The sequence below is a fragment of the Medicago truncatula genome, chromosome 4 (assembly GCF_003473485.1).
Source record: "Medicago truncatula cultivar Jemalong A17 chromosome 4, MtrunA17r5.0-ANR, whole genome shotgun sequence".
Classification (NCBI taxonomy): Eukaryota; Viridiplantae; Streptophyta; class Magnoliopsida; order Fabales; family Fabaceae; genus Medicago; species Medicago truncatula.
In genome coordinates this window covers 16225779-16242065 of record NC_053045.1, presented here as the reverse complement: position 1 = coordinate 16242065, position 16287 = coordinate 16225779, and the positions used below count along the sequence as shown (strand labels likewise).

Here is a 16287-nt window from a genome sequence, read left to right as displayed (position 1 = left end):
TTCAGGACCAGAACTCGGGGAAGACGATTGGAACTGCTAGAGAGATTAATGGACTGTACTACTTTGATGAAACCCCTCTTGGCAATACAGCAATGTTTGGTTCAAGCCGTACAAGTCCACCTCTTGTTTCAAATAAAATCATGTTATGGCATAAAAGATTAGGTCATCCTAGTTTTTCTTATCTTAAGCATTTGTTTCCTGAATTTTCCAAAGAAATAAGTTCTTCACAATTTCATTGTGATGCTTGTCATTTAGCTAAAGATCATCGTGTGTCTTTTAATTCAAGAGGTTATTCTGCTTCCAAACCTTTTTATCTAATTCATAGTGATGTTTGGGGTCCTTCAAAAATTAAAACTTTATCTAGAAAAAAATGGTTTGTGACATTTATTGACGATCACACACGGGTTTGTTGGGTTTACCTCATGGAAAAGAAATCAGAAGTTGAACAAAGGTTTCAAGATTTTTTTAACATGATTAAAAATCAATTTCATACCACGATTGGCATTCTAAGGTCTGACAATGGCACTGAATACTTCAACAAATATTTAAGTACATTCCTAGTAACTAATGGGATAATTCATCAATCCACTTGTCGTGATACTCCACAACAAAATGGTATTGCTGAAAGAAAAAATAGACATCTACTAGAAGTTACTAGAGCTATTATGTTTTCTATGAATGTACCTAAGTATCTTTGGGGTAATGCTTTATTAACTGCTTGTCACCTCATCAATCGAATGCCATCCCGTGTGTTACAATATGAGACTCCCGTTCAGGTTTTACAAAATAATTTTCCCACTTCTCGCATTATTACAAATCTTCCCCTTAAAGTTTTTGGTTGTCTCTGTTATGTTTACATCCCAAATATTTTTCGTTCCAAGTTGGATCCTAAAGCTGAAAAATGTGTCTTTCTTGGCTATGCTTCCAATAAAAAGGGATACAAATGTTTTAACCCAGTTACAAAGAAATTTTTTGAAAGCATGGATGTCCACTTTGTTGAAGATCAACCTTTTTTTAGAGAAAATTCTCTTCAGGGGGAGAGTCAGAGTAGTAATGAGGAAGATAATTTTTGGGAAATTTTACCTGTTCTTGATGATATTGTAACAAATGATCATCTAGATGCTAAGATAACAGAACCTAGAAATCCTAACCTTGAATTGCTAGAACATATGGTATTTGAAACAGGGGGAGAAGAGGGAGAAACACTGATTAAGAATCCTGAACTTAGAGTGTATGTTCGGAAAAAATTTCATAAAGATGGTACAGATCCCATTGTCTTTCCAGCAGAAGTTCAATCGGATTCTCCAAGTGAAGGTCCTACTGATAATCCATCTTCTAGTTCCTCCGGTAATTCTTCTCACTCATCCAATGATTTACCTGATTTGTCTTTTCCTGATATTAATCTTCCGATTGCTGTGAGAAAAAATATCCCTGACCTCAATATTCCTATTGCTGAAAGAAAACGTACTCGTACATGCACTAAATACCCCATGTCTAATTACTTGTCGTATGACAAGTTATCCCACAGTCACAAAGCATATGTGTCTAGGATTTCTAATTTGTTTGTGCCCAGAACTATTCAGGAAGCATTAGGTGATCCGAATTGGAAATTAGCAGTGAAAGAAGAGATGAATGCTTTGAACAAAAATAACACTTGGTGTATCACTGATCTACCTTATGACAAAAAGGCAGTAGGATGTAAGTGGGTCTTTACAGTGAAGTGCAAGGCTGATGGAAGTGTGGAAAGATACAAAGCAAGATTAGTAGCAAAAGGATTCACTCAAACTCATGGTATAGATTATCAGGAGACTTTTGCCCCGGTTGCTAAGATCAATTCCATCAGAATTCTTCTCTCTCTTGCAGTAAATTTCAACTGGACCCTACATCAATATGATGTTAAAAACGCCTTCTTGAATGGAGAATTACATGAAGAAGTATATATGAGCTTACCTCCGGGATTTGAAGATAAGCTTGGAAGAGGTAAAGTTTGCAGATTGAAGAAATCCTTGTATGGATTAAAAGAATCGCCAAGGGCCTAGTTTGAGAGATTTGGAAGTGTTGTCAAGGGACATGGCTTCACTCAAAGTCAAGCTGATCACACTATGTTCTTCAAACACTCACGTGAAGGTAAGATTGCCATCTTAATAGTGTATGTTGATGACATTATTATGACAGGAGATGATATTGGAGAGATTAGTGATCTAAAGAGAAGACTTGAGGCTGAGTTCGACATCAAGGATCTTGGAAAATTAAAATACTTTCTCGGTATGGAGTTTGCAAGATCGAAAGAAGGAATTTTCCTCAACCAGCGGAAGTATATACTTGATTTACTCACAGAGACAGGGATGACGGGGTGTAAGGCAGCAGAAACACCAATGGATCCCAATGTGAAACTAAAATCAGTTGCTGAAGATGAAATAATAGATAGAGAACGCTATCAACGGTTGGCTGGTAGGCTAATTTATTTGTCACATACAAGGCCTGATATAGCATTTGCTGTGAGCGTAATAAGCCAATTTATGCATGCACCAGGGCCAGCCCACTTTGAAGCTGTTTTCAGAATATTGAGATATTTAAAGGGAACTCCAGGAAAAGGGTTAATGTTCAGAAACAGAGGGCATATACAGGTTGAAGCCTATACAGATGCTGACTGGGCAGGTAATATAAATGATCGGAGGTCTACATCCGGATATTGTACCTTTGTAGGTGGAAACTTAGTTACATGGAGGAGCAAAAAACAAAATGTTGTAGCAAGGAGCAGTGCAGAGGCTGAATTCCGATCGGTGGCTCATGGTTTTTGTGAAGTACTATGGATCAAAAAATTCATGCAAGAATTGAAGATTGCAGGCCCAACTCCAATGAAAGTTTATTGTGATAATAAGGCAGCTATTTCTATTGCTCATAACTCTGTTCTACATGATAGAACGAAACATGTTGAAGTGGACAAGCACTTTATTAAAGAAAAAATTGACAGTGGTGAGATTTGTATGTCCTATATACCTACCAAAAGTCAAGTAGCAGATGTCCTCACAAAGAGCCTACCTAAGAGACATTTCGATGACATGGTGTGCAAGCTTGCTATGAATGACATATTCATGCCAGCTTGAGGGGGAGTGTTGAATATTAGCACAGAATCAATCAGATTTTGTGCTGTTTGACTTATTATAACTGGTTGTAAATACTAATTAATTGTAATTAGTTGTATTAGAATTAGAATTTAAAGGGAGAATAAGTAGCATTTATAGACAGAATAATTTGTTTTATTTTCTGGCTAGACTAGCACTCTGCCTACAGTCCCTTGTATTCTATAAATACCTCCTATGTACTGTTTTATATATCAATGAAATATAGAGCATATTTCCATATAAACAAACTTTAGCTTTGGTACAATATAAAGCTTTTCTTGAAGAAAACAGAGAAAATATTGGTAATTTTTATTCCAAACAAGAACTTTGCAAGGATGAGAAGCTTTTGGAAATGATTTTGTTAGACTCAGTTTTCATAATGGAGTTGTTTTTTGAGAAAAGCTAAAGAATCTGAACAGAAAGATGATTTCATGTTTACAACATCAAGTTTGATTTGAGAAGAATATTTTTTTCTCTGATTGATATTTTTCATTGAACATGTACAAGGATTATATAGCCATAATTACATAGAGATACAGCTGTGATCGTGCTATTACTCCTAACAAATAGGAATAATAGCATGATCATGAATTAAACAGCAAGAATAAAACAATATCTCAACACATCATGGATTTACAAAATCACACAGAGATTTCTTGCTGCTTGAAAATCAAATTCTTATGTTTGTTTTGGAGGAATTACACAAAAGGCTGTTATTAGGTGAAAAGAATGGTTTCAATAGCAATAAGGAAAATTGTGTTAGTTTTATTGATCTTGCTTTTAACTACTTTGAAGTTTATTATCCTCAAAAGTTAAGTAAAAACTTGGAGTTGACTCCAAATTGCAAATCTTGCAAACACTTCATTGATTTGATTAGATATACTTATCTTCCAAGAGAAATTCAAGTTAATGGTATGAGTCCATCACAAAGTATCACACCTTTTTGATCAGAATATTGTACTAAGAACAGCTACAAAGTTGAGGGAAGCAGGTATTAGCTTTGAGAAAGTTCAAGGTAGAAGCTATTGTGACTTAAAGTTTAAGAAGACATCAATTTTGAGATGGGTTTTGTGCTGAGGTTGTGTACCATGTTTTCAATTTGTCGAATCTAAGTTACATATCCCGCATTTGAAAGTAGACCAAGCAACTGAATGTGTTCTTAGGAACCTCATCGCGTTTGAACAATGTCAGGGAGCCAGCATAGAGTTTTCCATTGTACTCTTGAACCTCACTAGCTGGTTCAGTACCATACTCAGCAGTAAGAGATGCAATTTGTAAAATTAAACGATTCTCAGACACTCTGACTCCGCGAGGCAAAGTTGTACGCCTTGGAGATATTGGCAGTCCTAATCCTAAAACACTATGCACTGAAATCCAAAATTGGCCTCCCGAATTCCTCTTGATGTTATTTGGTCTTCCAATAAGTAGCATGAATAGTTCTGATGAATTCGCTCTTGGTCCTTTCAGCCACACTCTTCGAATTCTGTTTGATAGAAACTCACTTATAAGTACAAATGAGCCATCTCTACTTACTGCCACACCAGATGGCATAGCAAGATTGCTTAGCAACACTGTCGTTTGATTCGTGCTAGGATCATATCTCAATAAGCTTCCCGAACTATCTCCACTAGTTAGCAGTGTTTGGTAATCCCTACAAAAAATTAAGTAATGCAGAATTGGCATTTAGGTGCAAAAGATCAACAACATTGTATGTAGAAAAACAATGCTTACTTGAGTTGGAAGTTAGTGCTAGCTACGGTAAAATAAACGATTCCAGTGTCAGGATCTACATCCAAACCATCAGCAAACATAGTAGAATTGCCTTGTGCAGGTCCAACTAATTGGGTTACATTCTCGCCATCATTATTAACAAAGCAAGACTCGCACTGTCAAAAGAAACGTTAATAGTTTGTTACAAAGTCATGATTACTTTAATAATTATGTGTTTATGAACAACACATAACATGAGAATACTGTAAAATTAAAATGTGAAACTCTAGAACTAAGCTATGATAGAAAAAGATATGGTCGGTTAGTGACTCATGAAAACTCTTCTTCTTCAAAATGTAATGCATTAATGTCCACTCAATGACGTGAACTGTTATCATTTGATTTATAAAAATTAACTAATAGACGGACACCGACTTGTTTTTCACATTTTTCAATAAAGATCATAGTCGGTCTTTATCGCAGCAAAAATTAAACTTCAATTTTGAACAAAAATTTATCATTTCGTATTATTATTTTAATATTACTATATTTTTAAATCAAAATTAAATTAGGATTTATTTTGATTTTAGTTTTTAAGATTAATTAAAAAAAAACTAGGAACAGATCAAATTTGATTTGCTAAAGAAGAAAAGAAATATAAATAAAAAAGTTTAATTGAAATAAAAAATTGGAAGAGAAAAAACTAGAACAAACCTTTCTTAGTCGGTTTTATAATATATTTTGTTGTTAAACTAGTCCAAAAATAATTCCCCCTCATTATATATTGGTTTAATTAAGGTCCTAAACTATTTGAGAATTTTTAAATAGGCCCCTGAATTAAAAAAAGTTGTACTCAAGTCCTTGAACTATTTTATCTTTTTCAAGGTTTAAATGCTCTTTTGGTCCCTTAAGTATTTAATTGGTATCGCTTTGGTCCTTTAATTAAAGGCGCTGTCTCCGGTACGCGACCTCCATGGGTCATGTACGGTACATGAGTTGCTTTTTGCTTTGTTGACCTGCATGTGTAGGTTTTGTACGGTGTTACTCCCTGTTGCAGAAGGTTAATTTATTACAGAAATTATTATTCCAAATTTACATTACCACCAAAATTACAAGGGCAATTTCGGTAATCTTGTTTTTGAGATTCAAGCTTTATGCTCTTGATCTGTTAAACAAAGAAGGATGATGAGGTTGATGTTGTAGAATAAGAGGGTCACAAAAATCATCAACCTACTCCCCACAAAAATCAAAATCTGAATTCGAAATCATTCCACTCCCATCAAAAATCAAAATCCCAACTTGTTTTTGCTCCTTTTGTGAACTGTTTTAGACCTCTTTCTTGGATTTGGATCTGGATCGGAAGAAAAGAAGAAATATGGTTGGATTGAGTTAAAAAAATCCCAACTTGCAAACTGCCCATTTTTTTCAATCCAATTATTACTCCTCCCAAACCAAACATCCCAACGATATCTACAGAGGAAGAGAGCATGGGATATTGATTGATGGGGAAAAAAGAAAATCAAAGTGTGAGTATGGCTTATGTTTGGTGGATTGCGGATTGTGTTTGATTTTCGCGGGTTTGATTTTTTACTGGGATTCTAGGTTTTGATGGAGGAGAACTTTAAAAACCAAATTGGTTTTGAGTGTGAATGAAACTCAGATCTAATTTTTAGGATGTTTTTGGTGTTTTTTTTTTTTTTTGACAAAGATGAAGATATGAATGTTGGGATGAAGATCTAGGTTTTAAATTTATAATTAATTTATTAATTTATGTAGTAAAAATTAAATAATAAATTATTTTATTTAATGATTTGGTGTTATTTTATAATTAATTTACTAATTGTTTTTGGTTTCAACTGGTTTGTTTGTAAACTTTTGAGGTCCTTGTGGGCACACCTTGTGCTTATAAAGGACTATTTGTTGGTGTTAATATATTCTATTTTTTCTCGTTAAAAAAAAAAAACTATTGTTCTTTAAAAAAAAAAAAGATTGAGTAATTGATGATTGTAAAACTTTAAAAAATAATGAGTAGATTGTTGAGATATTTATGCTACATAAATATTAAAAATAAATAATAACTTAAATAAAATATTAGTGGATAAGATCAAATCAAATGAATATATGAAGTTTGTTGAGTTATTTATGTCAAATAAAATATTAGTTTTAAGAAATAAAAATATTGAGAATAAATGTGGAAGTGACACGTGGGTTAACATTATTACTAAAACTCATTTAAATTATTAACAAAATTTAGTTTTAAATATATACTTCTATTAAAACCCATTTTGAAAATACATCCAAAGCAATTTTAATATCAAATACCCCAAACAAAATCAATTAACAAGAATCATTTTTGCATTACTGAATCCAAACATAAATAAATTTATACTCAACTCACTTTTGACCAAAATCAATTCGATCAAACTCAATTCTAGTCATCGTGAAACCATTGGTTCAGCTTTGGATAAAATTGATTCTGACAGAATTGATTTTAAGATAATTGATTTACGTTTGGATATTATAATGCAAAATTGATTAAACACGTTGAATGTTGTTTGGATAGTTTTGATCAAAATTGTTTTTGAATGTATAAGTACTAAAACCGACATAATTAAATACATATAAATGGACATAGTTGAATGTACATGTAGATCAATATTAAATATAGATATATTTTTAATTTAAATAAATAAATTTTCTATAGATTAATTTAAAAAATAAAATTAAGATCATTAAACCAATTTTTGATAAAAATATATTTAAGTTTTTTTTTTTTTTTTGACAAGATATATTTAAGTTAAATAAGTTAGTTGTCAAAAATATAATTAAGGCCCAAAATAAAATCAATTATTTAGGACTAGAAATTGAAAAGGGAAATTTTTTAATGCAAAAACATGTCAAGATGGAATTATATAGGAATATCAAGACTTTTGAAATTGAGATTTAAATGAACCAACCCGATTAACGATATCAAATATAATCAATCCGATCGTTGTATATGGCCTAATTGGACTAAGAACGAAGTAGGAACTGAAATTTTTATGATCAGAATCTTAGGTATAAGTCAATCCAAAAAGAAATTCCTTCAGAAACGTAGTCAGCACATAAGGACATTCATTTGATAACCAAAATGGACGCAACCGACTAACAATATCAAATATAATATATCCGATCGTTGAATATGACCTAATTTGACTAAGAATGAAGTAGGAGCTAGAATTTCAGCCATCAGTATTCGGTATAAATCAATTCGACAAACTATTCTTTCAGAAACCTAGTTAACACTGAATGACATTTCTCGAACAACCAAAATGGACCCAACCGACTAATAGTATCAAATATAATTTCATGTTAGATCATATTCAACGTACCCATCCGTTAGCTGGTTGGGTCTATTTTGGTCGTCGGGAGAATGTCTTTTCGTGTCGACTAAGTTTTAGAAGAGATAGTTTGTCATACTGACTTATACCAAAGATTTCAATTACCGCAATTTCAATTCCTACTTCGTTCTTAGTTCAATTAGGTAATATTCAAAGGTTGCATTTGTTTATATTTGATACCATTAGCCGGTTGGATCCATTTTGATGGTCAGGGGAATTTCATTCCATATTTACTAAGTTTCTAAAGGGATAGTTTTACTGATTGACTTATTCTAAAAAATTTCGATAGTCAAGGGAATTTCATTCCATGTTGACTAGGTTTCATTTTTATCACTGAAATTATAGTTCCTATTTCTTTTTTAGTCCAATTAAGTCATGTTCAAGGGCCTAATTGATTATTTTTTTATACATTATTAGTCGGTTGAATTTCCTTGATCAAAATCTTCCGAATATATCAAATCGACAAATTATCCCTGAGTCGATTGGAAAAACGAAATAAAATGTTTGGAGATAAAAATTTATGAAATTCTTTAGGAAGATTAAAAACAAAATGAGATGTTTATAGGGATAAAAACTGATGTAAACCTAATTTTATTTTTTGAGGGAATGTAAACCTAATTATTTCTAAATTTTATTCGTATCATCTTATATTATTCCTTTATTTTTTGGACAAAATTTTATATTATTATTGGAAAAATTACTCAAGATATCCTTTATCTTATTTGAATGGGAAAAAAATATTTAACTCTATTTTTTAAAAGTTGTTTAAAGGAATCACACCAGTGGCCGAATCAGAAAAAAAACTCCGGTGGGCCACTAAAATAAATTATAATATATAAAGATAAATTAAAGTTGTAATAAGTATTAAACACAAAGTTGAAATGATGGAGTTTGACTAAAAAGTTAGGGTGGATACTTAAATAATTACATATTTTACAACTACTATAAATTATGAATCTTTTTTTGTACAGTACAACTGTTAATTGAGAGAATTTTCAGTTGACAAGACAATATGCGAGAGATTTAAAACTCATGCAAATTCGAAGGTTTGTAAACCTCCACTAACTTGCTAAGTATAAGCATCACATAAATGTCACTTTTGAAACCGTCGAAAATTAAAACCGTTGAAAAATTGTTTAAAGTCTCGTAAAATAAACCTATAATAATATGCAAAGTTCGGGGTTCAAACTCCGACCACCACAAAAAAGAACTATAATTGAATCATTAAAAAAATTTGGATGGACCACTACACCACTTTATGGAAATTTGAATCAACCGAAATTTAAAACCGACATAAAATTGTATAAAATCTCACAAAATAAATCTTTAATCGTTAATTTTTAATTTTTCCGAGTGGGCCGTGACCCACCCTAGCCCATGAAGGGCTCCGCCTCTGAATCACACCATTTAATATTGTTGAGATGCCATGCTCAAATAGCATTTTTTTTTTGTCAAGTAGCTTAGTGGCTAGAGCTCACACAATTTAATTGTGGAGAAGTGGGGTGTCCGGGGTTCGAACCCCGGCCCCTGATATAATACCAACTGAGCTAAGCTCACGGGGATTGCTCAAATAGCATTTCTAACTTCTAATTATAGTATGTCACAACATTTTTTTATAAAATTAATATTTTTTAACAATGAAAATGCATTCTAACTCCATGGCTAATGAAGTGGGTCTTTCTTGTAAAAACAAGAACAAAGCGAGTTCTTGAAATAAATCAATTAGACATAGTTCCAACACTCTGATGCATAAATTGAAAGGTAAATCAAAATATTTCTTCATAAACTAAATGAATATTCAACTGGAAATCAATTTGGTTTTTACGAACGGTAGTTGAAGAGGGAGGGGAAGAACAGATAAAATAACGCGGATCTAAATAACGCAGAAATGAAAAAACTCAGATTTTAAACAATCTCACATGGTAGAGAAGAACGAGATTGAAGGAGATTAGTTTGGATCTGATGGTAAGGTTAATTTTGGTTGTTAATTTTGAAAGTTTGGACAAAGTAAGTAGAGATTCAATATCTTTGAGAAAAGAAAGAGATGGTTTTGATTGTGTTAATTTGAGTCAACTCAGGTTATTAAAAAATACAGTGAGTCAACTCGGTGGTTGTGGTTGCAAGAGTAGATGATAAAGGACTGTTCATGTTTTTGCAACATTTCCAAAAACATCCTTCATTGTATTGTGTTATTCGAAGTTCCAATTTTTATTAGTAACAAATTATATATAATAACAGGGCCCACTATACAAAACTTAATAGGTAATTTGGCTTTCAATCAGAACCACTCATTAATTTATAATAAATCCTATGGCTACCATTGCTTCTTCATACATCATGTACGGTACGAGACCTACAAAGGTCGCGTACGGGAGACAGCGCCTTAACTAAAAAAAAGATTGTTTGAGTATTTTAAGTTTTTTTTTAGTCATTGGCCCTTGCATTTTTTTTTTATAAAAAAAAAAAATTTTCATTTTTTTTATAAAAAAATTATTTTTAATATTGTTTTTTTTTAAAATATATATATATATATATTTTTGTAAAAGAATCCCTGAACCAATGACAAGGTGACACGTGTCACTTTGTCATTGGCTTTGGGATTTAAAAAAAATATATATATTTTTAAAATTTTTTTTTGTAAAAAAAAACTCAGAGTCAATGACAAGGTGACACGTGTCCAGGAGTTAACTTTTTTTTTAAACCCTAACGGAAACCCAACAGAAGGGACCAAAACGAGACTAAAAAAAATTTAAAGTATTCAAACAATCGTTTTTTTAGTTAAGAGATCAAAACGATACCAATTAAATATTTAAAGAACCAAAAGAGCATTTAAGCTTTTTTTCAATTAAGTCCTTCCGTTAATCAACGCTTAGTCAACTTGATATACATCTTGATCCCTAAACTAATTTTCTATTTGTAAACAGGTACCCAAACAATTAAATCATATGAAAGTTATACATATATATTTGTAATTAGGTCCCCAAACAAATTAATTTTCAAAAAAATGCATATCATGCATTTAATATTATAATTAAATTTCCCATTTAGTTTTAATTATGAAAGTAAGCATTTATACAATTAAAATAATATCAAACATACAATTTTATCCTGTTATATTTTTTATTTAATGATTTAACTCTTTCTTTCTTCAAAAAAAAAATTAATAGTTAAGGGACCTACTTACAAATAACAAATTAATTTAGATACCTACTTACAAAAAAAAAATTCTGTTCTCAAAATTATTTTATACCAAATAATTAAATTTAATAAATTTGTAACAAACATAAACATGCATATTTTTATCTTTTTCCGAATATAACCTGGAACATATTAATCTATCTTTCAAATTTGTTTTAGAAACTCGGGTAGGACTTATCCTTCTTTGACAAAAAAAATTCCCAATTCGTTTGAAACTTGGTTGAATCAAAACGCAATACGAGATAGATCTGCAATTTGAATTTGAATCACGGCCATGGCTTTGCTCCAATTTATGGCGATGGAGAGCTCCGTCGATGAAGGCTTCTGGCATAGACTCTCTTCTTTGAAGCTCAATCAACTTGGCATCGATGATTCTCCATTACCCATCATTGGTTTTTGCTTTTTCCCTTTTAATTCTTTTTTTTTTTGTTTTTAGTCTTTGTAAATTACAAAATTGTATGATTTTAGGACTAAGAACCTGTTTGGATCAAAAACTTATTTAAGTGTTTGTAGCATAAACGCTTATCAATCATGTAAGGACTTCTGCAAGTTGTTTTCATAAGCTATCCTAGAGAGCTTATGTAAGTAAGCTGAAAACAGCTTATGGGCATGTCATAAGCTGTTTCCATAAGCGCACTCGAAGAGTCTCATCAGTGCTAATGTCCGTAGATAATTTTATACTAGTCAATCCAAACTGACCTTAAGAGTGAGTGTATGAACTTAGAGCAAAATAATTTAAATTTTGTAGGGGCTAAAAACAAAATTTGCTCTTTCTTATGCGTTAATAGTGCTTTACCCCCCGGTAATATAGGCCATTTCCGGTTTACCCTTGTAATATTTTTTTTTAGATCCCGTCCTTGTAATTTGAAGATTTTTAGGTTTTGTACTGAAATTTGCTCAAATTACAGGGGCGAAAGTACCATAAATTTTGTAATTTGATGCCATGAAGGTCCAAAACCAAAGAATCTTCAAATTACAAGGACGGAATCTTTTTTTTTTTTTTTTTACGGGGGTAAACCGGAAATGACCTATATTACACGGGGTAAAACACTATTAATTATTAACCCCTTTCTTATATGCTCTTCCAAGCATTTGCGCAAGTTCTTGTAATGTAATTATAATAAGTTAAACCAAAATAAGCTCCTTCAAAGCACCGCCTTGGCAACATTTTTATTCTCCAAATCATTTTATATTGCTCTCACTTGATTCCAGGTTTCTATGCGCCTTGCTCGCACCCTCGAGTATCAAATCATTTAACTCTTTTAGCCGAGTCTTTACCTTCTGAATCAAGCGAAGCATCACTTGTACCAGATTCAAGTCATGGTAACAGGAACAGGTGTTCTGTTCCAGGGATACTTTACAACACTAATACTATGGAGAGTTTCCATGCGCTTGATAAACCGAATCTTTTAAAGGAAGAGGCCAGAAAGGTAAACCGTTCAGCTAATGTAGACATTACACAATGAAATCACTAAACATGAACACGTTTTTTGCTCTAAAAAATTTAGTCTTACCATTTGTTGGTAAATTAGATATGGGATGACATTCAAACTGGAAGAGCTGTGGAGGACTGTTCAGTACTTTCAAGATTCCTTCTTATTTCTTTTGCAGACCTGAAAAAGTGGAGTTTCCACTACTGGTTTGCTTTTCCGGCTCTGATGCTTGATCCTCCTGCAACCATGGTTAATATAAGTCCAGCTTCTCAGTGGTTGAGCATCGAAGAGGTGCTCTGCGTTAAATTTTTTGTTACTCGGTTTTTGTTGGTATCATCGTTACTTTCATGGACGTTGACACTCGTTTATTCTTAAATGATAGGCAGAATCCCTCTCTGCAGCTTGTAACGAATGGCGTGGTTCAAAATCAACAGCAGGTATAAATAATAATCTCCCTTATTGCTATAGTTGTTTGCTCTAAACTCGGCATGCTTTGCCTAATAGTAGAGAATATGTGGCAGGTGTCCCATTCTTTTTAGTAACTATAGATCCAAATTCACGTTCTACTGTTAGGCCTCTGAAGGACTGGGAAGCTTGTCAAAGTGATGCTCAAAAGGTCTCTTTTTCAAACTCTGGTTATAGTAATTAATTGCAGTTTTTGTGAAGTTGGTTTTTCATTGTCATACATAGAGAGCATTGGATGTGAAACTATAGATAGATGTTTTTGTGAAATTTACTAGATTCTATTGACAGATCCTATTTGGATTTTATGACCCTTGTCATCTCCCAAATATTCCTGGATGGCCTCTGCGCAACTTGTTAGCGCTTATTTCTGCAAGGTGGAATCTCAAGTCTGTTCAATTTTTCTGCTACAGAGAGAACCGTGGTTTTGCTGATATGAGTTTGTCTCTTGTTGGTGAAGCATTGATAACAGTTCCACAAGGTAGAACAGCATTAATCACGTGACAGTTATATTGTTGATATCTTTTCTCGTTTTTGTTTGTTGGGATTCTAATTTGAAAGGATCAACTGTATAGGGTGGAAAGATGCGGTGCCTAATGCAGTTGGATGGGAAATTAATAAGCGGAGAAAAGGACCTATGTGTATTAACCTTGCACAGTCCATGGATCCAACCAGGTTCATTACCTAAGTTATTTTCTCCATTCTAGGTTTTGTTTGGTAATGCTACATAATTTATCAGCATATCTAGTATTTTCAATCATTGTTTTAAATGTGTTTTTTATAGGTTGGCGGTATCTGCTGCGGATTTGAATTTAAAACTTATGAGGTGGCGTGCTTTGCCATCTCTAGACTTGAGTGCTTTGTCTTCCCTCAAGTGTCTTCTACTTGGGGCAGGCACACTTGGATGCCAGGTTGCACGTATGCTTATGGTGAGTACTAAGAAAATCCCTTTTTTTTTTCTTCGATACTTCAACTCTTGATAACTTATATTTATCACTGCAGGCATGGGGTGTCCGAAAAATTACTCTAGTTGACAATGGCAGGGTGGCTATGTCTAATCCGTTAAGGCAGTCTCTTTATACTTTCGATGACTGTCTTAACGGTGGAGAGTTTAAGGCTACAGCTGCAGTTGAAAGTCTAAAACGGATATTTCCAGCAGTGGTAGATCATCAATCCTTATGACTTTGCTTGAAGCTAAACCCTATACTAACTTTTTCCACATAACAGCATGTTTTTTGTTCTTTTTTAGGAAGCGGAAGGCATAGTTATGGCCATACCAATGCCTGGACATCCGGTACATAGCCGGGAACAAGATAGTGTTCTCGATGATTGCAGACGTTTGCACGATTTGATTGATGCCCATGATGCAGTTTTTTTATTGACAGATACAAGGGAAAGTCGATGGCTCCCAACACTTCTCTGTGCCAATGCTAACAAGGTTCAGAAATTTATACTTTTAAATAGTATATACGTTGTTATTTATATTTTATTACTGATTAACATGTGGTTTACATTTTAAACTGAAGCATATGTTACATACATTGGTTATTCCATTCATAGTAGGATTGCATATCCTAAACTAACATGATTACTTATATATTCACAGATTACCATGACTGCAGCACTTGGGTTTGAAAGCTTCTTGGTGATGCGCCATGGAGCTGGTCCTTTCAGTGACTTGAGTTCTGAAACAGCTAATTCTTCATCTGCCGATTCGAGTGTAAAGGATGCAAATGGGAAACATAGATTAGGATGCTATTTCTGCAATGATGTTGTTGCACCAACTGATGTAATTTCCATGCAGAATTGTGCTGTGATAATTTGAACTGATGTAATTTCATGTATAGCTAATTCATACTTGCTTTCTGCAGTCAACATCCAATCGCACTTTGGACCAGCAATGTACTGTGACCCGACCAGGGCTAGCTCCTATTGCCTCAGCCCTTGCTGTTGAACTTTTAGTAGGGATTTTGCATCACCCTCAAGGGTAATTCTGCAAACATTGATTTTACGTGAAAAGAATTTTGAAAAGAAATTTTAACCTACTTTATGCATCCTTGAAATTCAGGTATTGACAAACATTTTTTTCAGGATATTTGCAGAGGCTGATATTAACAGCAGTGTCACTGGAGCTACTGAGAGCTCTCTTGGCATTTTACCTCATCAGATTCGTGGTTCCCTTTCTCAATTTTCTCAAATGAGCCTTGTAGGTTACTCCTCCTCCAGCTGCACAGCCTGTTGCCATACAGTAAGTCTGAAAAATTAATAATGTCTGATAATACTTTATGTGGTTAGTTATCGTATGCTGCACTGTTTACATTGTCGTCGGTAGTGTATTAAATGTTTTTATAGGGTTGTCAACAGGGGAGGAGCCCTAATTTTGCCTGGAACACATGAGCCATAAGTTTGATACTGTGCTAACATGATTTTAATACTAACTTACTTTTATCTAAGTATTGATTTTGGAATTGAAGGAATAGTTGATTAAAGGCATTTTATCAAATATTTTCAAGTTTAAATAGGTTCAATGTAAATTGGGGCAAATGTTAACATCAATTCGATATCATTCAGTTTGTTACTACATCTATGTTTATCATTTTCCTAATCCCCTTTGTTTTGTAAAACTGCAACCATTCAGGTTGTATCGGAATATCGAAACCGAGGAATGGAGTTCATACTTGAAGCAATTAATCATCCTACCTACTTAGAGGATGTCACTGGACTGACAGAGTTAATGAAATCAGCCACCAAATTCTCATTGGAGTGGGACAAGGACATAGATAATGTTGATGAGGATGAAGATTGTTTTGAAATATGAAGCATAACAATTAGTCAGTTGTACATAAACTAATTTGGGCAATTATAAATTTAGCCGGTGTCGCAACAGTTGGTATACTTTGTCAAATGTACAAAACTGAAATTACATTCTTTGATTTATTTCAATAATTTGAATTACTTGACTACAAATTCAAAATCCAA

General features: G+C 33.1%; 3 protein-coding genes across 4 annotated transcripts; 2 read left to right on the top strand and 1 right to left on the bottom strand.

Moving 5' to 3' along the window:
- The first annotated feature begins 2044 nt into the window (after positions 1 to 2044).
- On the top strand, positions 2045 to 3107 carry LOC120579905 (uncharacterized mitochondrial protein AtMg00810-like). Its single transcript, XM_039832658.1, has one exon. It carries the CDS (start codon positions 2103 to 2105, stop codon positions 3105 to 3107), a length of 1005 nt encoding a protein of 334 aa, XP_039688592.1. The 5' UTR covers positions 2045 to 2102.
- Positions 3108 to 4223: 1116 nt separating this feature from the next.
- Positions 4224 to 5817, bottom strand: LOC25479423 (protein STRICTOSIDINE SYNTHASE-LIKE 12). The gene is made up of 3 exons (XM_013588187.3): positions 5800 to 5817; positions 4857 to 5011; positions 4224 to 4776 (listed from the first exon to the last, which is right to left on the bottom strand). Exons 1-3 carry the CDS (start codon positions 5815 to 5817, stop codon positions 4239 to 4241), a joined length of 711 nt encoding a protein of 236 aa, XP_013443641.2. The 3' UTR covers positions 4224 to 4238.
- Positions 5818 to 11624: 5807 nt separating this feature from the next.
- LOC25479424 (ubiquitin-like modifier-activating enzyme atg7) lies at positions 11625 to 16287 on the top strand. Of its 2 annotated transcripts, none has more exons than XM_013588188.3 (14): positions 11625 to 11805; positions 12626 to 12843; positions 12946 to 13137; positions 13229 to 13283; positions 13368 to 13462; positions 13600 to 13789; positions 13884 to 13983; positions 14093 to 14237; positions 14311 to 14469; positions 14558 to 14746; positions 14915 to 15097; positions 15180 to 15295; positions 15400 to 15556; positions 15947 to 16287. In XM_013588188.3, exons 1-14 carry the CDS (start codon positions 11688 to 11690, stop codon positions 16124 to 16126), a joined length of 2097 nt encoding a protein of 698 aa, XP_013443642.1. In that variant the 5' UTR covers positions 11625 to 11687; the 3' UTR covers positions 16127 to 16287. The 2 variants fall into 2 exon arrangements, with proteins under 2 accessions (XP_013443642.1, XP_039688497.1); XM_039832563.1 differs by lacking the exon at positions 11625 to 11805 and adding an exon at positions 11893 to 12119.